Below are 26,132 nucleotides of genomic sequence, written 5' to 3' on the forward strand. Positions count from 1 at the left end.
CACTAATAATAATCTCTCCACCACCTTTATTGACCTGTAGGGGTCGGAGCAGACGAGCAAAGAGGATGTCGGGGGGAGACCTCTACTTAAAAGGTGAGTAGGAAAGTAATGATTAGAAAATTGATATGAACTACAGGTTATGTCTACTCGCTCCTTCTCCTTTTTTATTGCTTGTTTGATCCACTAATAATTATTTGGGTTTATGAGACAGTCATTATCACTCATTACAACAGTTTGCAGATTGTACTCTTCTGAAATACGGTAATGATGAAAAAATTACATGGATGAGTTTTCTTCTTCTTGAGTTTCATGACAATAGGGTATTTCCAAAAAGACAAATAGATATGGTATCTTACCTGTGGGGAGGATGCGATAATTTCCTCCTCTAGCTCCCAACTTGGCTCCACCTTTAGTCCAGGTGATGTTAGGTTGAGGTTGCCCTTTAACATGACAAGGTAGCTCCACAAGAGACATTTTCACAGCCTTGACTGTTGTGATATCATCTTCAATGGATGGTGGGACTTACAAGAGAAAAGAACAAAAACTAAATGTATTTAAATTAATCATTTAAAACTCTCTTGCACTTGATTCACTTAAAATCCATACCTTGGAGGTTGACTTCAATAACCCTCCGCTCTTCTCCAACATCATTCACAGCTGTACACTCAAAATAACCTTCATCCTCATTGGATGGCGACAAAAGTACCAGAGACCCAGAGGACAATAACCTTCAGAAATATGCATGTCTTTTACTATTTTTATGACTGCTGTATCACTGATGATCATTTTTTAATGTTAAGAGCAGCATAAGTGTGAATTTACTGTACCTGTATGCACTTGACTGATGGATACCATCAAGAGGAACACCATTCCTTTTCCAAGATACTTTAGGTGATGGTATGCCCGTTGTCTCACAGCTGAGAACAGCTCTGATGCCTGTGGTTACTGTCATGTTGAAAGGGCCGGGATGAATTTCAGGACCCACTAACAGGACAACGACCAGATTACAAGATGAAGGCCAGAGTCGCCAGATTCAGAATTTCCAATTTTGTTACATCTACCAAACACGCGGAGATCGAGTCCTCGGTGGTCTGAGCCCGCCTGGTTTGATACTGTACAGTGGTAGCGCCCGGCATCATTCAGCTGAACTCCGTGCACACGTAAGGAGCCTTCTATTAGCATAGTGTACCTGCGAGGTGATAAATAGGTTGATGGAGTTATACACAGAGGAGTATGATGTGATTTTATTAGAGTAAATACTTGGACACATTTTTTATTGTAATTTTGATAAATTGCTCAGTTAAGATTCAAATTGATAAATTGCTCAGTTATGATTCAAATTCATCAGGGTGATTAAAATTAAACTTATTCCAAGACATTAGCAGTTTGAAATTAATATAACAATCTAAATTGATTATGGAAAATATGCCGTTTTAACCAGAAAACAACGACCTACTTGTTGTCATCGTGGGTAATGGGGAATCCATCTTTTCTCCACATAATTGTAGGGGACGTGCCAACCTCAACTTCGCAAGGTAAAACCACATCCTGGCCCAGATGAGCTGTCACCACTGTACTGCTCTCTTTTATTACTGGTGGCACTGAGAGGCAGAAGTATAATTAGGGTCAAATGTGTAGATGCGGTTTTAACAATATCTGTTAACAAAGCATCTTACAGAGAATATCCACTTTGAAGAACAGACTGGTGCTTCCCGCCATGTTGGTAACCTCACAACTGTATTGGCCACTGTCCTCAGGCTTGACATCCTGTATTTCAAGATACTGGCCTCCTGCAAGCCTCTGAATACGACCACCCAGCTAATTTGGCAGAGAGATGTGGAAAATGAGGACATGATGTGAGCCACATATGTTCTCATACTTCAGTATCTGTTAGTGAATATTTTAACATCATGTACCTCAATAAGGACCTCATCCTTGTACCACTCTATATCAGGAGGGGGGTCACTATCTGCCAGGCACTCCAGGGTCAAGTGTCCATTAACTGGTACTGATAATGTCCTTACATCTTCAGTGCTAAGAAGGGTTGGTGGGACTGAAAGGTGAAATGATATTTGTATAATAACAAGTTCAGAAAACATTCGAAGATGTGATAGGACGCGCTCGGGTGGGGGTCCCGGTGCCGGGAGTGGCGATGGGGCGGCGTAGGGTCGGTCACCAACGGGCTTACACTCACAAGGGATTCACACGATTACTGGGTTCTAGATCACAAAGCTGATTTGTGTACACTCTACCCCTTTCAATCACTTAGCTTATAGACTCCCCCACCACCGTCCCCCTCTTTCCCTGGTTAACAGACCCCCCACATGGTGTCAACCGGAAATACATCTAGCTGACGAGAGCACCAACATATTAGTAGTTAGTGTAGACGTTCAATGTATTTGTTGTTGTTGTTTGTTTGTGTTTCTTTTCTTTCTTCTCTTGTGTTTCTTTTCTTCTGTTCCCCCATAACTCCTTTCCTGTTCGCTGCTTTGTCATAATAAACGAGGTATGTTGGATGATCACAATGGGAGTATGTCATACTCTCAATATGAAACATTAAAACTGTTCAGACCAACCGGGCACTTAGACTTCCATTCTCCGTGTCAAACAGCTGAACAGGACAGGTTTAAAAAAGAAAGAAAAAAAAAAAAAACATTTTGTCAGTATAAAGCACTTTAAAACTCGTTACATGCTATTTGCACTATATCCTAAAGATGGGTTTCTTAACATTTTCGGCCATGGGGCCCAATGTTTTTTTAGTACGAAGTTGGCCGCTGCCCATTCAAATATTGTGTTTTGTGTTGACCAGTGTTATTAATAAAAGTTTTAGAGTATAATGGCGTAACTAACGGCGTTATTTTTGTCAGTGGTGAGTAATATAATGAATTACTTTTCCCATCTTTGCAACGCCTTTACCGTTAATGAGGACGTGAAGGCGTGCGTTACAACAATTTGGTTGAATGACGAGAGACATCTGAGAGACACGGAGAGAGCAGAGTGGGAAAGGGGAGGAGGGAAAAGGGGTTGTGATGCTGTTGCAAACGCACTGCTAGGTGGCTCGGAGCGTTAATAATAAACATAGCATTCGCATTCTCGCTAGCATTAGAATTTGGCGAGCGTAATCTTAAACGCTCGGGAAACTTTTTTTTTTTTACACACAGTTCGTGGCATTCAGGTGGGTACAATTAATTTAAAAAAATGGACTGTTTTCCTGTTCAGTATGCATTATCATCACCAAGTGGGCGTTGTTCTTGTAGATGCTACAATATAATAATAATCTGTTTTTTATTACCAAAAATAGTCACTTGTCCTAAATTTTTCTTTAATGTCATATCCATAAACCGTGTGTGATTATTATTATATATATATTTTTTTTAAATCATAACAACTAGAGCAAAGATAGAATAGGGAAGAGATTCAAAGCCTCACCTGCATATCGAAAACAATATCTATAAATACAGTATTGGGTGTGACGGTACACACAAGCCACGGTTCAGTTGCCAGACTCACCACTGTTCCAGCGATTGAGTCTGGCGACTGTCCGGCGGGTCAAATTCCGAGGGCGGAGCAAGCCACAGCAAACAGATAGCGGAGTGGACCAATCAGCGACGGGCAGACGTGACGTTGTTAAAGCGACAAGTAATTAGCGTGAGCGGAGAATGGAGACGTTTATCCAACATGGCTAGCGCGAGCCATGTTGACTGTTGTCAATGACTTGTGTCGATGTGTTTTTGGTAATTTAAAACTGGTTTTAACGCAGATTGGAACATCTTCTCGGCTCTCCCATCGGCCATCTGTGTTGTTGTAGAGACGACTTTCGGCATGCAAGAGTGACGTTACTCGTTAAGAACACGTCACGCAAATAAATGAATCTGATTGGACGGTTGATTTTGTACTTGTTTGAGAGGCCGTTAATGGGCTGGGTCCCAGACTATTTCTCACAGTGTTTGAAAAATACAGGGAGAATAGTCTGGCGGTGCCAGGCAAACGGTTCAGTACAACAGGAAAAAGTCTTTTTTTTCTCACAGCATTTGAAAGTTAGAGTTTGTATACGATTACACTCTTATATTGGTGAAGTTGAAAAAAAAAATGTAAAATGGGTGACCTATATTTTTGGGGGGAATGAAAAAGTTCAATTCAATCGGTTAATATAAACATATTTGATGTGAAAGACGTTACAGAATGGATCATGTTATAACGTGTAGAACATGAAAAGTAACGTTAGTGACTTTGCTGAGTAACTAATTACTCTTACGTTAAGGTAACTGAGTTACTAATTCACTTACTCTTTGGAAGAAGTAATTTGTAATTGTAACTAATTATTTTTTTTAAGTAAGATTAACAACACGGGTGTTGACCCTTATTACATCTATACTCAAAACTCGAATCCATCTAAGGAAAACATTAAATGAAATGCAAAATCTATAATGACTAGTCTTTTTTTTTTTTAATGATTAGGTGATGAAATAAATACACGCAAGAGGAAAAAATCAAGTGACAAAAATGCAAACGAAAATATTATTTATTATGATTAGTCATAGTACTAGTAGTTTCTTTATGCAGTTGCGATTCGAATTTTGAATGCCAGCAAAACCAGCTGCTGAGCAATCAACTATTCAGTTAGTTATTTATATAAACATTTATCAAACCCCGCACACTGTGTGAAAGTTCAGTCAGCTGTGGCAATATCATTAACTGGGCAACAGTACCAACATACGCTTCTCCGTTCATGGTTCTAAGTTTACAAAATTTAAATTCTTTATCAGCCCACTAAATGGCACCCCAAAGATTAGGAAAACAATACCATTTTGTGCAATCTAGCTCAAGATGTAAATGTTGGTTAATTAAGTCACTGTAGGTGGGATAGGACATCTAGCCTAGCAAAATAAAAAAACATTCTGCTGAACAATAAGCAAAAAAAATGACTTGTATCACCTTGTACTCGAACCCAATGGTTTCTTCCATCCTCTCCAGCAGGGCTGCTTGCCAAGCAGGTGTACAGACCTGCATCCTCAACCTTGAGGAAGAAGGTATTTGTTATGTTATTTGTCTGTTGTGTAACACGATATGTTTCTCTAATGGCTAGTGTCATTTATATATATTATATAAGCTTTTTTCACTTGGTGCTTGTAAAGAAAAATCTATTGAGGGGCAAATTTTTGTTCTGACTTTGTTTCAACATGTCATGACGCCCTTTAATTTTCAGAACTTTAGTTTTAAGCATAGATATAATTTCTAACACATTTCATGGAAATCTTGCAGCTAAAGTATGCATTTTACAACAATGATTCTGTTATTACGTACCTGGATTTTGTTAATACTGAGGATGTGTCCATCCTCCTGAATGATGTTCCCTTCTAGTGGACGACCATCCTTGAGCCAGCTAAGAGTGGGAGGTGGTACTCCCGCTGCAGAGCACTCCAACTCCAGTGGGCTGTTTATTGCAATCGTAAGTTCTTCTGGGTCATGAGAACTGGATATTTTTGGAGGCTCTGAATCCAAATTAAAGCTGATTTGTCACAATATGTTCATACAAAGACTAAAAATACAGTTTAAGTATACAGTACAGATTCATAGTTTTTATAATTACCAAGAACGGTGAGATTAAAACTCTTTGTGCTGCTTCCAGCCTGGTTGCTGGCGACACAGCTGTAAAGGCCTGCGTCTGAAGGTGCCACGTCAGGCAGCTGTAGTCGAGTCTCCTGTCCATCCAACAGCAGGTTTCGCTGTAGTGACAGTGGTTGGCTGTCTTTCATCCAAGTCAACGTTGGAGGAGGAATGCCACGGGCCTCACAGGTAAGCGTTACTAAGGAACCTTGGACAACAGTCACTGGTTCCACTGGTTCCACATAATCAACACCAGGGGGCACTGTGGAGCGTTTATTTTCTGATTTACATGAATCCTAAATGCAACAGACATACTAATAATATTTTACTGGTATTTACTAGGGCTGTCAAACGATTAAAATTTTTAATCGAGTTAATCACAGCTAAAAACTTAATTAATCGTAATTAATTGCAATTCAAACCATCTATAAAATATGCCATATTTTTCTGTAAATTATTCTTGGAATGGAAAGATAAGACGGATATATACATTCAACATACTGTACATAAGTACTGTATTTGTTTATTATAACAATAAATCAACAAGATGCCATTAACATTATTAACATTCTGTTAAAGTGATCCATGGATAGAAAGACTTGTAGTTCTTAAAAAAATAAATGGTAGTACAAGTTATAGAAATTAAATTAATATTTAAATTAAAACCCCTCTTAATGTTTTCGTTTTAATAAAATTTGTAAAATTTTCAATCAAAAAAAATAAACTAGTAGCTCGCCATTGTTGATGTCAATAATTACAATGCTCATGGTGCTGAAACCCATAAAATCAGTCGCACCCAAGCGCCAGCAAAGGGCGACAAAACACCGAAAAACACAAGTAACAAGTGGACATGACACTGTGTTGTCGTTTTAATCTGTTTGAGCGGGGCATGTGCGTTAAATGTGTCAAATATTTTAACGTGATTAATTAAAAAAGTTAATTACCGCCCATTAACGCAATAATTTTGACAGCCCTAGTATTTACATGTAATAATATTAATTATTTTGATAATATTTCATATTTTAATGTGAACTGTGTGTTTGTAAAGCATTTTGGGAACTTCTTGATTATTTATGGGCTATTTAAATAAATTCCACTTGGCTTGACTGGAAATTTATAGGAAATAAATGAGTTGGTGCATGTTTCATGGCTGCTTTACATTAGCATGTGTGTGTAATAAAGTTACCTTGGACCTGGACATTATAGCTCAGTTCAGCAAGACCAGCTCGACTGCGAGCAATGCATGTGTAAACTCCAGCATCTGATAATTGCACAGGAGAAATCCTAAATGAAAGCAAAAAAAGGGACCATCAGCATAACTTTGTTACAAAACCTGATTTAAAAAATACATAAATCAACGCTTGACGCAGACCTGAGCAGTGAGTCCCCAGAAGTTAGACGTGTATGGGGCGAGAGAAGTAGCGGCTGTCCATTCTTAAACCAGCTGATTTGGGGTGGAGGTTTTCCATCAGCACGACACTCAAGAGTCAAAGCATTGTCCTGGATGACCTGCACCTCTTTGGGCTCAGTGGTCTCCCCAAGGATGGATGGTCTTACTGTGGCAAAATAACAAACACTTTAAACAATACAACTTTATCCAAAACTATTACAGTTAAATGTTAAAACTGACCAAGGACAAAGAGGGTGTAGATCTTGCTCTCCTGGCCAGCAGGGCTGATAGCCAAACAGGTGTATGTTCCAGAATCCTCAGGAGTAAGCCTTAGTAGAGTTAATGTGCTGCCGTCAGGAGTCACACTGGTAAACAAAAAGTACAAAATAGTTTACATGCTAAGATTATCATCATACAAGCTACTGAACATCTGTAGACCAGCTGCTGTTAATACTTTCCATGATTATAACGTAAACATATCTATTTGTCTCTCCACACATTCATCCCCTATGCCTAGAACCTTCAGTGCTAATGGTTTCTGGTTCATTCCAGAAACCTTTAGGGAAAGATGAAGATTAATAGTTGTGGCTGTTGTAAAACAAATTCAGCTACTTTGTAGAGACAATGTATCATTACTATGACCTCATTAAGTTCTATCAGGAATATGGAATGCAAATAACTTACGCAATGTCACGAGTGTCCGACCCCTCCAAAGTCAAGCCGTCTTTAAGCCAGCTAAGGTGAGGTACGGGGTTTCCCGCTGCTTTGCACTCTAGTGTTACCTCCTCTCCAATGGGTGCACTAACATCCGATGGATGATCAGAGTCGAGAATGGTAGGCAATACTACATAGAAAAAACACAAATCTGGTCGATGCAAATATTGTTTCTTGACTCTTTATAGGGCACTCGTTTAAGTCATTAGCTGCCACTGATGGTGCTACAGCGAGGAGCAGAAGTATTTGCACATTTGTGATTTTGCAAGTTCGCCCACTTAGAAAATTTCAATGATAGACACATTTCACCTAATAGACATATATGTAAAAAAAAAAAAAAAAAAAAAAAATCCAGTACGCATATTGTATGATTTTTCAACTATTTATCTGTGCGGTAATTTACTGGGGTTCATATTAGTATTGTATCCCTGAGAAAATCAATGCTAATATTCAGTGCAGATGCCTTTGTTTGCAATTACAGAGGTCTCACGCTTTCAGTAATTCTTTACTAGGTTTTTGCATACAGAAACAGGGATTTTGGCACATTCCTTCACACAAAGCTTTTCTAGATATGTCAGCTTTCGGGGCTGCTGTTATAGAAACACCACGTTTCAGCTCCATCCAAAGATTTTCTATTGGATTGAGGTCTGGAGACTGGCTAGGCCACTCCAGAACCTTGATATGCTTTTTACACGGCCACTCCTTGGTCAGCTTGGCCTTCGGATCATTGTCATGTTGGAAGATCCAGTTAATACTCATCTTCAAGTCTCTGACTGAGGTAAGGAGGTTGTGGTTCAAAATCTGACGATACATTTCACCATTCATCCTCTGCTTTATACAGTACTGTCATCCTGTCCCCTTTGCCGAAAAGCAGCCCCAAAGCATGAGGTTTCTACCCCCACACTTCACAGTAGGGATGGTGCTCTTGGGATTGTACTCATCCTTCTTTTTCTTCCACAAACGTCGGGTAAAGTTTGCACCAAAAAGTTTGGTCTACTTTGGTCTCATCTGACCACATGACTTGACCCATAACCCCAGTGCATCATTTAATGTTCTCTGGTAAACTTCAGACGGGCCTTCAGACGGGTGGTGGTTGGGTGGTTACTCATAGGGTAATGGTTGACTTTTTTTTAAGACAGACTGACAACTCTTCAAGTTACATTTTTATTGCTGATTCTCAGGGGTATAAATACTTATGAATTATTGAAGTAAATTACAAATAAATTATTCAAAAATCATACAATGCGAGTTCCGGATTTTTTTTAAAGATTATGTCTCTATTAGTGGCAGTGCATCTATGATTGAAATTTCACACCTCTACCTTTTTTCTAAGTGGGTGAACTTGGCAAAATCACAAGGGGTGTAAATGCTTCTGCTCCTTACTGTATATGTCAAATCAAATTTGACCATTATGAAAATACAATTGGCTTTCACTTACGTGAACATTTTGGGACATGTAGGCCTTACTTGTATAGCTAATGTTCATATTGCGACCTGCATGACCCAAAATGGGATGTACGCATATGTGGACGGTTGATGGGGTTAAGTTAATTTTTGTTTAGTCACTTGCTCTACAAAGGTTTAATATTTTACATATGAATTTGTATTGAGAATGACTATCATTCTTTCAGGTAAAAAAAAATACTGTAGCATTCCTTACCATGTACTGTGAGAATGTATTCCTTTTGTTCCTGTCCTTCACTATTCTTGGCCAGGCAAGTGTAAACTCCAGAATGGGAAAGAGTAAGAGGCCCCAGCTCAAGGCGGTCCCCTCGAATAGACCATTGCCACTGCAGGCTGCTCTCTGTAAGCAAACATGTTGTAATGTTTCACACCATGGTACAAATTACTAACACAGTACATTTCTTGCCTGTCTTACCAATCGGTATTCCGTCTTTGAGCCAAGTGATGCTTGGCACGGGGACCCCTGAGGCCTCACACCGAAGTGATACACGAGAACCCAAGGTGAAGTTTAGAGTCTCCTGGAGAGGCCCATCAAGGACAGGTGGAACTGCCAATGTAATTGCACTATAGTTTAAACAATGTTCAAAACTCTTGGCGTAACACAAGGGATACTCTCACCATAAACTGCCAATCTGAATGTCTTGTCTACCTCCCCAGCTACATTGGACACTTTGCAGGTATAGGTACCACCATCTGCCATCTTTGAGAGAACAATATCCAAAGTACACATTTCATGTATGAGAGTAGAGTAAGTGATGGCATGACTTTGGTGTTTGATCATTTGTGTTTGGAAGCTAGTTTCCAAACCTGAACTCCTGTGATCTCCAGCTGGTGTTGATCTGTCTTCAATCCATTCCCTGTAGCCAGTTGGAGTCCATTTTTATACCATGTGACCTCAGGCTCAGGGACACCATGGGCCTCACATTGCAGGATAACAGAGGAGCCAAGCTGCGGGGTCACCACATCTGACTCAGCATCAAGACGATGCTTCAGGGTGGGCAGGACTGTGGGTTTGTATTCATAATGAGTATGTGATGTCAGTTTGATTCATTCAAACTTGCCATGATTCACTTATGAATTACGTATTCTGTGTTACAGCTGTGGTAAACAGATTTTTTTTTTTCTGAGACAAGGCTTTGAGATTTGATCATCTGTGCATGAAGCTGACGTGTGCAGATGGCTCACCATAAACACTGAGGAGAAGACTCTTCTGGTCCTGGCCAGCTGAGTTAGAAGCCGTGCACACATATTGCCCTGCATCCTCCACTCTTGCTCGGGGCAGCTGTAGCATCTGGCCACCTATAATAATGAACAGCACATGTACAATAAATTGCTCGCATACAATCTCAGGAGTGCCTGGAGGGATATAATGATGTATTAAAAACATACAACTGGGACATCATGATTAATTGTTACTTGATGTTTCCTTGATCTGACCTGGCAATATGTGGATACCGGTACTGAAGTGAAGGATTTGCCCATCTTTGGTCCACGTGATTTCTGGCGGAGGGTATGCTTGGACATCACACAGTAACGACACCATGTGACCTTCAGTCACGCTCACCTCCTCCTCTTTAGGTCCTAAAATTCTTGGTGGTACTGTAACAGTCACCCATAAATTGTACATCAACTTTTGATATGAGTCAAAAAACAATCCGCCACGATCAATACACAGCAGTCGAATCCAACTGAACAATATAAAGATATTTCTTGCCTTGAACAGTTAAACTGAAGAGCTTCTCAACTGACCCAACTTTGTTTTCTGCTGTACACAGGTACCCAGCCATGTCTGAAACCTGCACACTGAGGAGCTACATAAAATCACCAGAGTTATTATAAAACACAGCAGGTCATGTTTTGATCTATTTGCTCAACAGGAAAAAAAAAGGTTTTACCTGCAGTTGTGCCTTGTCCTCACTTATGACATGCTGTGCATCTGTGTGAACTGGCTGTCCATCTCTAAGCCACGAGATAGCTGGGGTTGGATGTCCAGTTGCATCGCAGTGGAGGACCACAGTGCTGTTGACCACCGCTCCTATTTCCTCCATGAACTCCTCAGATGCTCCCATTATCATAGGTGATACTGAAAATTTCAAATATTGGAATGGACTTGGACAGAATGGACATAATTGGGAGGACATTATTGCTTTAATATTCTTGGAAGACAAGCCTTCACGTTTCTGATTCTCTGCTAAATAAACATAAATAATAGGTTTAAAAATAATGGCAAAGGATTAGCTCAGTTTAAAGATTGATGGTAAAAATTTCGTATTGTAAATATACACTTTCCATAATCACAGTAAGGAGTAGAAGCTAGTTAGTTAGCCCTTAGAAGTTAGAAGTTAGTTAGCTCTTTAGCCCAAGAGAACTGATGATGTTAAATCCACTGTATCATGTGATTCACTGCTTATCCGTACTTATACCAAGATTAAAGGTTATGCGCATGTTCTGGGGCTGGACACATGTTCCACGAACCATTTTTGAAAGATTATGTTTATGAAAACACAGTTACAAGAGATAGCAATGAATCTTTCATTTATTTATTTATTTATTTTTTAATGAAATTTAAGTTTAATTTTTAAAGTCCACATATTATAGTTTTTAACACAAGTTAATTTTTATTTTTTATCAATTTAAGTCACTATGTGCAACTGTTCCTAAAACCTGAAGGATTTAAAACGGATTATGTGGGACAGAAGGTAGGAAAAAAATAAAAATGAATAATAAATTAATAAATAAATAAATAAATAAAGGAAGGTGGGACCTTGAATTTGACGGTGGGAGCTCAGGGTTCGCAACAGGCATATGTTCATGCTTACCCAAGACTTCCAATTCAAAATGCATATGGTCTTCTCCAGCCTCATTAACAGCCTCACAAGTATATTTTCCGGCATCTCCTTTCTGCACTTGAGCAATTTGAAGCACTTGTCCACCTGAGAGGACAAACCAGATGAGCAAATTGGTCATTCGTGAAGAAAACTGAGATCACACAATTATTTTGATTCTGACCTGGCAGTAATTTTGCTCCATCAGCCCTAGTGAGCTTCTGTCCATCTTTGTACCAGTTAAGTTTGGGTGGTGGTATGGCATTACTTTCGCAGGAAAGGCTGATGGGATGGCCGAGGACTACCTCTCTTTTTTCTACCATGTCGTCGATCTCCTCATCCTCCCTATCCTCTGTACCCCAGGCTGCTTCTCTGTTAGTCACGCGATGGAAGACTGGAGGAACTAACAAGGCGATGCCAAGTTTAACTTTATTTAGAATCTTGTTCAACTGGTGTTTTATATAACTTCAAGTACCACACACCTTGTATGTTTACTTGGAAATATCTCTTGTCTTCTCCTGCTGAGTTGGTGACCACGCATGTATACCGCCCTTCATGGGACAGTATGGCGTTCTCCAGATGCAGGAGGGCCCCATTCTCCCTAATACCAACATGGTTGTTTCCTGTCAGCAACTTAAAGAGAAAATACTGACTTCGATAAAATGTTAAGCATGAGCGTAATCTTGGAAATGCTGCATCTCACTAACCTGCCCGTCTTTGAACCAGGCAACCTTGGGCTCAGGAAAACCTTTCGCAAGGCAGGAGAGAGTTAAGCTGCCATTGATTCGTACTTTCTCTTCCCGAGTGCCTAGAGATGTTGAGTCCCCCTCTATTTGTGGGGGCACTTCAAAGAGGAAGAAAAGCAGAATCAGATGCACTGTTTTACAAACAATTCAGCCTAATTCATATGTCGAAGTCGGTCTTACCCAGAACACTGAGAGAATACTGCTTGACAGCAGTGCCAGCTGGATTGGAAGCCCGACAGGTATATAAACCTGTGCTGTCCCCTTGTGCTGATCCCACCCTTAAAGCCTGCCCACTCTCAGTGTATGTCAGCTGGGGGCTCGACACAATAGGCTGGTTGTCTTTCAACCAGGTGATACTCGGCGTGGGTGAACCTTCAACATCACAGAGCAGAACTATAGGGAAACCCAGCACCACTGACACATCTGAGGTCTCACTGGAATCCTTGATTTTTGGTGGAGCTGAAGAAAAGGCAAATCATTTATGAACAAAACATTAATTTGAAAAACACTGTCGCCAAAGTGCTTTTGTGACTATCATCTCAAACAAAATGGCTTATTGTTTAATAATTTTCATTAATGTTTTCTTCCTCAACTGGGTCATGCCAGCATCATTACAAATGCACCTGTTGTCTAAAGTACTGTATATTTGACACTTTTTTTTGTGCAAAAAAATAAGTTTCTAATAATTACAGTAGATGAATGGATGAGAAAATTGAAACCTTGCACGGTTAATCTGAACTGACGCATCTGTGTCCCTGCATTGTTGCTGGCCATACACTGGTAAAGTCCTTGATCTCTTAGCCGGACAGATTTCACTTTCAACATTTGACTGTCTTCCAGGATCTCCACATGTGGATCTCCATCACGAGATAGAACTCTGAGAACATCAAAAACCGATGTAGTATATATCATATCCTTGGAGTTTCTGTTGAATTGAAAGTTTGGGAATCGATTAATGCGTACTCTCCATCACGACTCCATTCCACTCTGGGTGCAGGACGCCCACTAACTCTGCACTGAAAATCCACTTCCTCGCCTAGAACAGCAGTTATCTCTTGTAGTTTGGTGGTGCCCGAGATTACTGGTGGAGCTGCAACAATAGGTTCACACACAAGACACGCAGAGGTGAGTAGAGTAGCCCAAAATTTTACTCAAGTACGAGTAGCGTTAAATCAAAATAATATTACTCAAGTAAAAGTAGTCATCAAAAAATGTATTCAAGTACAAAAAAAGTATGTGGTGAATAGAATACTCAAGCAATGAGTAACATTGTGAGTAACAGCTTACGATGTTTGATTTGATTTTATTTTTTTAAACAACGGTATTTTTTTCTCAGCACGTTATCTACAGTATATGAACTGTTATTATCATACTTTGAAGAAAAATCAAAACAAAATTATTTATACAGCCCTTTAAGAAAACATCAAAGTGCTTTACAACAAAGCAAAATATGGGTAATGATAAAGACTAAAACCAATTACGTAACCACCTTAAGCCAAAGGAAAAAAAAAATATATTATATAATATAATATTATAAAACTAAAAGAATCATATCTCCGGTTTTTCATGGTTAATCGGTCCCAAATAAAAACTGGAAGAGAGGTTAAAATCTGCACTTCTGAGTCATGTTGACGACAGCGCTGTACGTATGTCAAATATTTGACTTTTTACGGTGCTTTAAAGACGCCACGTGAATGAACAGGCCAGTGTGATCATAGAATGGCGTCTGATTGGTATAATGGAGTCATGTGACTATTGTTGCGATATCTCATTGGTGAAACAGGTAGCCCCGCCGCTGCCTTATCTGGCAAAAATAAAATAAAATATGTACTATAAAGAGGAAAAAGTAATGACTCTTGTGTAGCGCAAAAAGCGGAGTAAGACTAGCGCTTCTTCACAAATCTACTCAAGTAAAAGTAAAAAGTATGGCTTAGTAAAACTACTCTTAGATGTACATTTTTTTCCCAAAAGTTACTCAAGTAAATGTAACGGAGTAAATGTAACACATTACTACCCACCTCTGAAGACAAGTAAGAAGCGTTGGCCATATATGAAGGCCTACCGCATTAGTAAGAGTAATATTGATTATTTTCCTTGTATATATTCAACATCAGCAACAGGCTAGCATTGTAAAAAATGTTTTAAAGGTAACCTTACTGTAAAATTGGCAGTTACTGTTGCCAGAATTTTTCCATTACCATGCTTTGGTAACCAGAAAGTTTACAGTAGATTAATTTTGTTTGTGTTTGGTTTTTTTTTTTTTTAACTGAAAATCATGGTGGAAACTCTTATATCTAATATACCTAGATTGCACAGAGGTTGTTGTATTATAAACCCACCTTGCACCACAATATGATATTCCCTTCGAGCTTCCCCAGCTAAATTTCGGGCTTTACAAGCAAAAATTCCTGCATGTTCTGGCTGGACCCTATAGATTCTGAGCAGACGGTTCCCATTTTGAAGATACAGCCCAGGACCATCCACCTGTTGAGATTGAAAAACTAAAATCAGCAGTGTCTCTACTGTCTTGAGCGTAATCTTGTAGTTACAACAAGGACCACATGGTGGCATGGCGGAGTCATTTATAGCTTTAGTGTATTAACGTGCATTTTCAGTTCAATGAGACACATGCATCACAAACTTACAAGGTGACCATCTTTAGTCCAGGTAATTGTAGGGGAGGGAATACCAAAAGCATCACATCCTAGAGTGAGAGGCTGTTTTAAGGTTACAGTGAGGTTGCCTGTTTGGCCACCATCCTGGATTTCAGGAGGAACTGAAATAATAATATGACGTAGGATTAGAATTGTGCTTGTAATTCCCTATAGTAATGAGGAGGAGGTCTTACCATTCACTTTTAACCTGGTCTTCCTATCCACAGACCCAGCTTCATTCGTAGCCACACACTTGAAATCACCGCTGTGACTGGCAGACGCTCTCTTAATTACGAGAGCTCCATCCCTGGTTACAGAAAATTCTGATTGTCCAGGATGGATCTCTAGGCCATTCTTGAACCAACGCACCTTGGGACGTGGAGAGCCTGCAAAGCACCGATGAAATCCAACAACATAAAAGTGCATTTACATTCATGTTAGAGCGCATGGCAGGCGCATCAAAATTTAGTTCAGTTTTCATTCACTGCCGTTTCAAATAAGGAGATAACAAGGTTGCAGAATTAAGGTTTGATTAAAGATTAGGGCTACTGTTCTGAATATTTATTACCAAACACAGAGGGGAGCATTAAGCCGTACGAGCTACTTCAAAAGCACAGTGATCACACACAAGAGCCTGAAACAGATGTTTTCTACAGATTAGTGGGTGGAAAGGCGTTAGAAGTGGTAAATGAGAGATATGTAGACTGGAGAAAAGGTGGGTGGAGGAGGTTCTTAACCCAAACACTGACTCACATGATGAGGATAAGTGATGAAGGCACAGTGAAATACATAGACTGACCCAAATGCTGCTGTTCTGTCTATTTAGAGAGGTGTTACAAATGGAGACAGCACCTTTCTTCAACCCATAAAACAATTCCCACGGGTCACATAGAAAGAAAAAACTGGGATGTTATCATCTGGTGTTTTTTCTGAACATATGTTTACATTTAAGGAGCTCTGAAGCAAATTTATCTCATTACTGAGAGGAAATGCAAACAGATGTTCTATTTTACGTGTTAGAGCTCATTTAATAGACTCATGAATTCATTTGCTGCAGCCAACATAGCCTGATTGATATCCACCATGTGTTTCTGAAATGATTACCTCTTTTAAACGCAATGCTCCATGACCACAAAAACAATCCCCCCCCCCCCCTTTATTTGCAATATACGTATTCATGACTGGAAATGGCTAGCTCCCCACGTCACACTAATTTGGTTAAAAATATTCCATGAACCAAGGTGACAGTGTCTCTCTCTTCAGGTGTCAGAATAATGATAAATCAGTTAGATGGGTACCAGGCTGCTGCAACAAATATAGCCTTCCATTTTTCCTTTCCCTAATATTTGATGTACAAGTATGATATTTCTTTCATTTATTTCATTACCTTCAGCGGGACAGGGGATGACAACCTTGCTATTAGTTATTTTCTCCATGACTGCATCTCCTGGTTCTGCAAAAAATGGTGCCCCTGTGGAAACAAAATATTAGATAGAGTAATAATATGACAAAGTGTTGCACAAGCTGCAATACTGCACTGCTGGTGAAAAGTATTGGCATCCCTGCAATTCTGTCAGATAATGCTCAATTTCTCCTAGGAAATGATTGCAATTATAAATGCTTTGGTAGTAATATCTTCATTTATTTTGCTTGGAATGAAAAAACACAAAAGACAATGGGGGAAAAAAATTAATCATTATCATTTTACATAAAACTCCAAAAATGGGTTAGACAAAAGTATTGGCACCCTTTGAAAAATCATGTGATGCTTCTTTAATTTGAGTAATTAACAGCACCTGTTACCTAAATGTGAACATAACAGGTGGTGGCAATAACTAAATCACACTTGCAGCCAGTTAAAATGGATTAAAGTTGACTCAACCTGTGTCCTTGTGTGTATCACACTGAGCATGGAGAAAGGAAAGAAGACCAAAGAACTGTCTGAGGACTTGAGAAAATTGTGAGGAAGCATGATCAATCTCAAGGCTCCAAGTCAATCTCCAAAGACCTGAATGTTCCTGTGTCTACCGTGCGCAGTGTCATCAATAAGTGTAAAGCCCATGGTCCTGTGGCTAACCTCCCTAGATGTGGACGGAAAGGAAAAAATGACAAGTGATGACAAGAGTTTTCAACGAAAGATTGTGCGGATGGTGGATAAAGAACCTTGACTAACATCCAAACAACTTCAAGCTGTCCTGCAGTCCAAGGGTACAACAATGTCAACCTGTACTATCCGTCAGCGTCTGAATGAAAAGGCACTCTATGGTAGAATACCCAGGATGACCCCACTTCTGACCCACAGACATACAAAGGCCAGGTTGGAGTTTGCCAAAACTTATCTGAGAAAGCCAAAAACGTTTTGGAAGAATGTTCTCTGGTCAGATGAGACAAAAGTAGAGCTTTTTGGGAAAAGGGATCAGCATGGAGTTTACAGGAAAAAAACGAGGCTTTCAAAGACAAGAACACAGTCCCCACAGTCAAACATGGCGGAGGTTCCCTGATGTTTTGCTTGGCTCACTTTAGCACTGGACTGCTTGACCGTGTGCATGGCATTATGAAGTTTGAAGACTATTAACAAATTTTGCAGCATTATGTAGGGCCCAGCAGGACAATGACCCAAAACACACTTCAAACAGCACTAGAAAATGGTTTGAGAGAAAGCACTGAGACTTCTAAAGTGGCCAGTAATTAGTCCAGACCTGAATCCTATAGAACACCTGTGGAGAGATCTGAAAATGGCCGTTTGGAGAATGCACCCTTCAAATCTCAGATACCTTTACCAGTTGGCCAAAGAAGAATGGTCTAAAATTCCAGCAGAGCATTGTAAGAAACTCATTGATGGATACCGGAAGCGGTTGTTCGCAGTTATTTCGTCTAAAGGTTGTGCTACCAAGTATTAGGCTGAGGGTGCCAATACTTTTGTCCGGCCCATTTTTTGAGTTTTGTGTAAAATGAGAATGATTGAATTCTTTACATTCTCTTTTGCAAGCAAAATAAATGAAGACATTACTACCAAATGCATTTGTAATTGAAATCATTTTCTGGGAGAAATTGAGCATTATCTGACAAATTTTCCAAAGATATTGGGTTCCTGCTTCATGAGCAAAATAACGGCTTATAGCATCTTACGCATTTGGCGTGCCAATAAAATGTGATCCGGAGTGTTTAGTGAGGTTGGAAAATGTGGTGCTAGACATGGATAACACTAAAAAAATATATATTAGCCCAATGCTAAGATTTATTCCCTTACTGAAGCATTATAGACCCTTGGTCAGAAGACTAGTTCTCATTCAACTAAATGTTGACAAGACTCAAAACGTATGATTGGTGAAAACATTCTAAAGAAAAAACTCCTTATTTTTTCTTTTTTTTTTTTTTTTTTTACTTGTGTTGTCTGGTATTATGCTACAGGAATTTACCAAGAATTTCCAGAAAAATCTCCAAAGTCTCCTGTCCTGCGCTGTTCCGAGCCACGCACTGGTAAGCTCCTTTGTCAGCCAGGCTGACCTCTTGGATCCTAAGCGGTGAAGTGTTCTTGATCCCAACAGGAAGACCATTGTGAAACCAATTGACCTCTGGGCTCGGCTCCCCCTGGACCACACAAGGCAGCGTGACTGTTTGACCGACCAGAGCTTTCAGTAGAGAGGGCGCTGGCTGAATCTTGGGCTTGGCTGAGGACAAAAGTGCAAACTTAACATGTGTCTTTACACTACAACTTAGTTCACATAGACATGTGCCGATTACCGGTTTCAAGGTATACCATGGTATGAAAATGTCACGGTCGCAAAAATTTTCCGTCATACCGTCCCTCCGTAATTAGTTTTTTTTTTTTTTTTATGTCCCCAAAATGCAGGGAGAAATGCCTCGATTGCAGCCGGTAGGCTCAACCCTTCGCATTGATACAAAATTCAAGGTTAGTAAACACTGTCATGAACATTTTCCACCAGCTACGAGAGTTAACTCCAATGTGTTTAGTGTGTCTAGCGGTGGTAAAATGTGGTGTTTTTTTTCTCTCTGGCAAATTTCTGTGTTGAGAAAGAGTGTGTCTAGCATGTAAAAATGATACGAGTCATACACACGTGCTTTTTATGGAAAATAATTCAATTATTTTTGTTCTGATGGTAATAATGTTGAGCTAAGGCTGTGGGTTTACTCTCACCTAAAGGACTGCATTTACTTTCATTTTATTTAGAATATTTCAGTTATTATTTGTTATTTTCTTCATTTTAACTTGACATTATACTTATAATTTAATTTGCTAATGTTTTGAAAAATAAAACTCCTGTTCAATGGAAAATATTTTTTTTCCCTAGACATCTTAAGTAACATATTTCCGAGCTGTAATCGCGTGAAAACCGTGATATTTTTGCTTAAGGCTGTCATACCATCAGAATCTCTTACCGGCACATGCCTATACAGTTCCATTCCATTTACAGTATTTGAAAGAATTGACATATTACCAGGAGATCTATCAACATGACAGTGTTCTCAACAGACATGTATTAGTGTTACCTTGAACATGTAAATTGTAGCTTAAGGACACATTGCCAGCTGGGTTCTCTGCGGTACAGGTGTACAGTTTACTATCAATCAGGCGTACATCGGTGATCTTCAGGGAGCCTGAAGGTAAAACAGTGAACCTGGAGAGAGGTAAGGGGTGAAGAGCAAGGAAATAACACAAAAAACAGCACTTAATAAATCAGTGAAGGTCTCCAACCTTTGTGGTGATGTAATTTACCTGTCTGGATTAATTATAATATTATAATTCCTCAAATACCCTCATTTTTTTCTGGAACATTTGTAACAGTAAAAGGACAACGTTCTTATATTTTTTACATTGTTTGAATTCTCTGCCAAAAACTGTATTTTAAATGGGGACTATTTGCTGCCCTGAGTGATGGATGAAAGATCTAAAAAAAAAAAGAAAAAAAAGAAAGCACTCAGTGGAATGCAGACTTCCTCCAGGGTCGAGTGATCTCCCCTGTGACTTGTTACTATTGTCCAAGGTAATTACGGTGAAAAAGGGTAGCCGGAGTTTAACCTGATGAAGTCACCCTGGGAAAGTTCATATGGATGCCAACATCAGTAGAATTCTACAGTGTGTTAACTATATAACTATAGAGTCACGCGTGATTTGATTTAAAGAAAGGCCTGACCGTATGCTGTATATTATGTCGGTCACTGTGACATCTGCCTTCAAAAAAAGCTAAAGCAAATGTAGCTATTAGTAAGCCTGTCAAGACACAAACAAAAAGTATGCTTTGTGATTAAGAAATGCCCAGCCGTTTAATGTTTCAAGCAAGTAAAAATAGCTTGTATTCATCTCAGCGGCATCGAAGTGGAGCTGTATGAATGAGAAAATACACACAAATGTAAACAGACATCTCCCAGTTCCGGTGGATAAGAATTTTTGCTAGGCAACTTATTAATAACGATAACATGTCTGATGAAATGGAAAAAACATTTTTTTTTTTTTTTTTTTTTAATCGCTTGCATTTCCATGCTGTAGCTTATCAATTACCCTGAGTTCTCCACTCATGTGAAGAAAAACAGTGACATTCTATTTAGATACAGCTTGAATGGATGGAAATCAGCCCACCCCTTAATTTACATTAGTGTGCAACAATCAACACCGTGGTCATCTTTTCTGAACTACAGCTTGCATGTGTTTTCAGTAGCTAAATCTGCAGAGCACGGGCCTGTGTGGGGGTTGTTCACAAAGACATGTTATTCTCATCAGACAAGACTAGTAAAGAGTCAGCATGTTGTTTTATTGCTAACGCACCCCAGGGATTCCCAACTTCAGGCAGACAGGGTTTGTCTCTCTTCTGTGTCAGTTTTCCTCCCTTCTTCCTGGCATCCCCCACACCACCACCCACATTTCCCTTCTTCCTGGCTGCATAGACAAACCATACTGCATTTGAGTCATCACTGGAGGTTTCAACCCCCTCGTCACCCTCCTCTGAGGCTGTCTTCTATCTTGTCTGCGTACTGAGTGGGGCTGCCTACAGTCAGTGTGACCACACATGAATGTGAACCACAGAGCACCAGATGTTCTACCTCAGTTTAGTTAGCAAGTCAAGGATACACAAATACAACCCCCTACATGGACTATTGACTCTGACAAGTTGCGCTTTATTGGGCATGACTAAAAATTTGTGTAATCATGAATGGCAGGCAAATTCCATTTAAGGTCTGGGTAATATATTAGAACAGAAGTAAGACATGATGAGGAATTTTAATTTAGCCAAGTTTGCAAGATTAGAATCTGGTTAGAAGTGCAACCCAAAAGGATAAGCTCCATATAAACATTTCAAAACTGAACGAATGTAAAATTCATTCAAATTCGCAATATTCCTTCTGTTAATCCAACCAGAAGTAAAATGTTGCCATGTATACAGTGATTTAGAGTGTTTACAGGGTACCTTCTTGATGTAAATGCGTAGCGACATAATCATTTGCACACATGAAAATATGGCAGCCCTCAGAGTTGGGGGTATTCCAGCAAAGAGGGAATGTGTAAAGTCACAGGAAGTCGACCCCGAGATGAAACAAAGCATCATCAATTTGTTTCCAACTGCTTAGTTAAGAGAACTGAACTTGTTAATAGATTGTATGAAACGATTCCCATCGTAAAACGCTGACTTTCTCTCAGTTTCCAAATTACTAACTCAAATTTAGAGTAAGATCATGTTTAACCTGCTTGCTAGAATACTATCCGGTGTCCGAGATGAAGCGCTTGTTGCTTTTTAGTAACAATTTTTTCCAATATCGTTCGGCCCTTGTCAGAATGATAAAAAAAATTCTGCATGGAAACCTGATTTTTTTTGTCTTTTACTAGATGTGACATTGTTGCCACAGTCATATAAAATCTCCAACTCACCCTGCTGTGACAGGGGGGATGGGGTGCCCATTTCTGTTCCATGTGACAAGTGGTGACGGACTCCCATGGGCCTCACAAGGTAGAACAACCTCTGCTCCTACCTCTGCAGCCATTTCTACTGTGTTGTCATGGTCACTCGCACCCATTATCTTTGGCATTGCTGTGAAAAGGGAAACAACTGTGAGTGCGAGCTCTCAGGACAAATGCTGTATTTGGGTGACTGCCTTCTTTTTTGCCTTACTGTTAACACTGAGCTGGATTTCCCGACTGGTGTAACCCACGGAACTAGTAGCAGTACAAATGTAGATTCCTGCATCGTCAGTGGTCGGGTGGGGTATGTGGAGGTATCCACTGGGGTCAGCCTGAAGCGAGGAGCTATCCCGAGGTAGAGGTTGCCTGCCCTAAAGGAAGAGCAAGCAAAAAAAAAAAAAAAAAAAAGTACTGTAGCTTCACAAGCATGACAATGCAGGGACTCTGAGACCCATCTGATTTGCAGCCAAACATTTGATGTCTAATATAATTACAAGGCTCCTGTCTAACCTGCTCTCTATTTTCAGTACAAGCATAAAAGAATATAGGCTTTTGGAATTTAAACTTGCTTTGAACATTTAATAGCTTTAGCAGATACACCCTTATCTGTCAAGTAAACTACTGCATTGTATTTGACTGTGGTGATAAAATTCTTCAGCGAAAAAGCAAGGAAAGCGAATTCTGGCTCAAAGCCCTGATGTATTTTTTTTAATTATTTTTTTTAATATATATGATAAAACACAATTTGTACAGCATGCCAATGGAGCTGAACACATTGCAGTCATGGGTTAAAAAAAAACGTAAACTAGACTAAGTAGTGTTGTTATAATGTGAATGCTTTACTGTTCAATGCAACAGACAACTGTTGTAGAAAAAATACATTAAACCATGCTGTTTTCTATTCTTTCATTAGGAACTGTCAAATTACATTAAGTGAAAGAGCAGCATGGTAAAACCTGTGGCTAACAGGGCTGCCTGACAGCAAAAGATTCAATGTTAATGTATACACCACTTAAAACAGTCCAAGCTGTGTTTCAAACCCAGATTCGTGACTCTCAGGAAAATGCGTTAGCCACTCGGGACAATGTGCTGCCGAAAATTGAATACGCAAATATGATTAATAATATTTAGTAAAATATTTTTTAAGAATGGCATGTGAACAAAAACTTGGCAATAAAAGATTGAAACCTAAGGCAATAAACTGCTATTTGATATGTTGGGAATACTGTAAGTGATCCATTTGTCCATCCTTTTCTATATATCTTCTCCTGTTCAAGGTCAGAGGCTTGCTAGATTCTAGAAAACTTAAGGCAGACCCCTGGCCGCCTCATTCAGCAGTAGGAGGTTTGTAAATGGCGCATTGCTTGCTTTCTTTATGTTGTGCAATTTTTTGGTGAACTCTCTGAACTGGACTGAAAAGTGCTGCAAAATTACTTAACTTGGCAAACACTATTAGTACATCCTGTAGATCACATTTCCATCATGGTGGATCATGCACTTTGTTTAAACAAAGCTGTAAGTCAGAAGCAGTGTACCCTATTTACTGTATATTTTAGGGACTTATAATGTTTCATGCTCAGCTGAAAGGTTAGCAAATCACCTATGAACTTACGTACTGTATACGGAAAGAATACATGCTGTAGAAATGAAGCTATAATAATAGAAAATGTTAAACTCCTACCTTAGTCCAAACCACAATTGGTTTAGGAATGCCACTCGTCTCACACGATAATGTGATGGCTACACCCTCAATGGCTATGTAGTGGTAGGGTCCAGTGTTAATCTCGGGGGGCACTGTGGAGAAAGTAGGCCACAGAGCACAGCTGACTATTTGCTTGGTCCTCAAAATTATCACTGGTCTTTGAAAGCCAACTGTATCGGCACTTCAGGCATTTATTCATTACAAACTGATGAGGCATAATCTGTCTTGCCTGTCATTATCTTCTTATAAGCAAAATGACTCCATTGTTCAAAGCATGAAGTAAATTGAAGCCTCACACGGTAATGACAACAGGTGGTGAGGTCCCTGAATTAATTTTTTTTATGTGTAACAACCTTTTCCTTAAATCTAGCTCAGGTTTAGAGCATGACGAGGGCGTAAAAACAGAGGACTACTCACCATGGACCTCCACGTTTACTGTGATGTTCATAGATCCCGCTGCATTCACTGCTGTGCACACATATGCCCCAGAATCATCTGGAACAGCTTTTCCAATGTACAAACTTCCATCACTTCTCACAAAAATTCTCCCATTGAATTGAACCTTTATAGAGGAAAGAAGAAAACTATTAGATAATTCATGTATATACAGGGGTGAAAGTGGGCCAGAACAGTCAGGAACGCAGTTCCGGTATAAGATACAGGCCAGAACGCAGTTCCGCTATAAGATTCAGAGCCAAAATTCTGTTCCGGTACACGGTGCTTTGATTCCGAAAATATGACGGCAACTGTCAAAACGCTATGTAAAAAAAAAAAAATAAATGCTAAGCTGCCGCACATACATTTCATCTCCAAGAAGAAAACAATCTACCAACATCAAATTTATATACACAAGTGTTAACAGCAAGCATAATAAAGTGCTTGTGTAGCATAATCCGTTTCCACCTATATTTATTATTTATTTTATTCCACGAATGGCATGGAGGTTTCCCCAGCTGCTGCAGTTTTCTGAGTCTGACGATGATGAGTCATGTCAATGTGCGAATACACGCAGCAAAGCAAAACGCCTGGACTCATTTATCCGTTCAATTGGCTGTCATACTGACGTGATCAGCAGAGAGAGTTAGCTCTGATTGGTTCAAATGTGCATGTTTTCTTGAGCAGCAAAAAAAAGGTTGAATTGATGCGACAAAAAAGGGCAACGCAACATAAAATGGATCAAATCTTTAAGAGCAATGAAAGACATGAGGAGGCTTACTTATCATATTTAGTTTTATTTGCTTTGATGGTGTGGTTCAGAACATCTGAGCTGTCCCAATGTGCATTTTGGACTTAAATTTGTTCATATACTGTATGTTAGGCTACTTATTCATTTCCATATGATTTAAAAAAGTCAATGTTTGCGCGATCTTCAAAATATATTCCATTTCACTCAGATTAATGTCATTTGTACTTACTTTTCTGAATGTATGTTGCTCATATCTTTGTTATTAAAAAAAACAACCAAAAAGTAAATGTTTACATTAACTTCAACTTTAATATACATCCTATGTTCTTAAGTAGTTAAAATTGAGATTTGGCATTTAGTATGTGAGGAAATGAGGGAAAATAAAAATTTGGAGCTGGAGGTTGGAGTTATTGCTGTTTTTGTTGAAAAAAATACAATTTTGAATTAAAATCAGTTTTTGTATGTGTTATAGAAATAACTGTGCTAAAACAGTTTTCTTTGCATTCCGGTAGTGTAACAGGTATGACCCCCGCCCCCCCAAAAAAAGAAAGAAAAAATATAAATAAATTAAATTTCTGGCTCCGTGGCAACCTTCGCGTCGGGGAGTTCCGGCAAGAAATTCTAGCCACTTTCATCCCTGTGTATGTATAATATAATTCGATTAATTTATTAATTGGATAACACATCTTACATGTTTCCCATTTAATGACCAGTGTCTTTCTGGGAGTGGTATTCCTTCCAGCAGCATACATGGGATACTCAGGGGTTGTCCAATACCAGTAGTGATGATCGGGACACCTTGGGCTAAGAGAGGAGGCTCTGCAAATGAAAATGTTGAGTAAATATTAACCAAGTCAGTTCAGGAGTTTCAAATTGTAGGGATAGAGCCAAGAGCAAAAGAGTGAAAAGACATATCATATACGAAGCATTC

The 26,132-nt window shown here is 39.3% G+C and overlaps 1 protein-coding gene and 1 long non-coding RNA gene across 2 annotated transcripts in view; one reads left to right on the plus strand and one right to left on the minus strand.

Annotated features, from left to right (window-relative positions):
- Positions 1–26,132, minus strand: part of hmcn2 (hemicentin 2) — a 65,497-nt gene that overhangs the window by 20,730 nt on the left and 18,635 nt on the right. The window contains exons 18-57 of the mRNA XM_057832151.1: positions 25,893–26,020; positions 24,433–24,577; positions 23,995–24,107; positions 22,525–22,684; positions 22,284–22,443; positions 19,913–20,040; positions 18,820–19,071; positions 16,788–16,871; positions 15,595–15,786; positions 15,392–15,522; positions 15,086–15,230; positions 13,710–13,836; positions 13,466–13,623; positions 12,927–13,205; positions 12,708–12,844; positions 12,483–12,633; positions 12,185–12,403; positions 11,995–12,108; positions 11,071–11,258; positions 10,890–10,986; positions 10,613–10,774; positions 10,361–10,474; positions 9,983–10,179; positions 9,794–9,875; positions 9,591–9,722; positions 9,372–9,515; positions 7,682–7,841; positions 7,238–7,362; positions 6,980–7,163; positions 6,794–6,891; positions 5,591–5,869; positions 5,305–5,492; positions 4,936–5,017; positions 1,917–2,053; positions 1,677–1,818; positions 1,457–1,601; positions 1,062–1,189; positions 828–984; positions 607–728; positions 357–521 (exon numbers count right to left, since the gene is read on the minus strand). Of these exons, the coding sequence (XP_057688134.1) occupies positions 357–521; positions 607–728; positions 828–984; positions 1,062–1,189; positions 1,457–1,601; positions 1,677–1,818; positions 1,917–2,053; positions 4,936–5,017; positions 5,305–5,492; positions 5,591–5,869; positions 6,794–6,891; positions 6,980–7,163; positions 7,238–7,362; positions 7,682–7,841; positions 9,372–9,515; positions 9,591–9,722; positions 9,794–9,875; positions 9,983–10,179; positions 10,361–10,474; positions 10,613–10,774; positions 10,890–10,986; positions 11,071–11,258; positions 11,995–12,108; positions 12,185–12,403; positions 12,483–12,633; positions 12,708–12,844; positions 12,927–13,205; positions 13,466–13,623; positions 13,710–13,836; positions 15,086–15,230; positions 15,392–15,522; positions 15,595–15,786; positions 16,788–16,871; positions 18,820–19,071; positions 19,913–20,040; positions 22,284–22,443; positions 22,525–22,684; positions 23,995–24,107; positions 24,433–24,577; positions 25,893–26,020 (6,051 nt within the window). The remainder of the gene's footprint in view (positions 1–356; positions 522–606; positions 729–827; positions 985–1,061; positions 1,190–1,456; positions 1,602–1,676; positions 1,819–1,916; positions 2,054–4,935; positions 5,018–5,304; positions 5,493–5,590; positions 5,870–6,793; positions 6,892–6,979; positions 7,164–7,237; positions 7,363–7,681; positions 7,842–9,371; positions 9,516–9,590; positions 9,723–9,793; positions 9,876–9,982; positions 10,180–10,360; positions 10,475–10,612; positions 10,775–10,889; positions 10,987–11,070; positions 11,259–11,994; positions 12,109–12,184; positions 12,404–12,482; positions 12,634–12,707; positions 12,845–12,926; positions 13,206–13,465; positions 13,624–13,709; positions 13,837–15,085; positions 15,231–15,391; positions 15,523–15,594; positions 15,787–16,787; positions 16,872–18,819; positions 19,072–19,912; positions 20,041–22,283; positions 22,444–22,524; positions 22,685–23,994; positions 24,108–24,432; positions 24,578–25,892; positions 26,021–26,132) is intronic.
- Positions 13,568–23,572, plus strand: LOC130913490 (uncharacterized). The gene is made up of 4 exons (XR_009062774.1): positions 13,568–13,871; positions 18,812–18,880; positions 18,949–19,164; positions 19,254–23,572. It is a non-coding gene; the product is annotated as an uncharacterized LOC130913490 (long non-coding RNA).

Source organism: Corythoichthys intestinalis, chromosome 3 (genome assembly GCF_030265065.1).
Source record: "Corythoichthys intestinalis isolate RoL2023-P3 chromosome 3, ASM3026506v1, whole genome shotgun sequence".
NCBI classification, from domain to species: Eukaryota; Metazoa; Chordata; class Actinopteri; order Syngnathiformes; family Syngnathidae; genus Corythoichthys; species Corythoichthys intestinalis.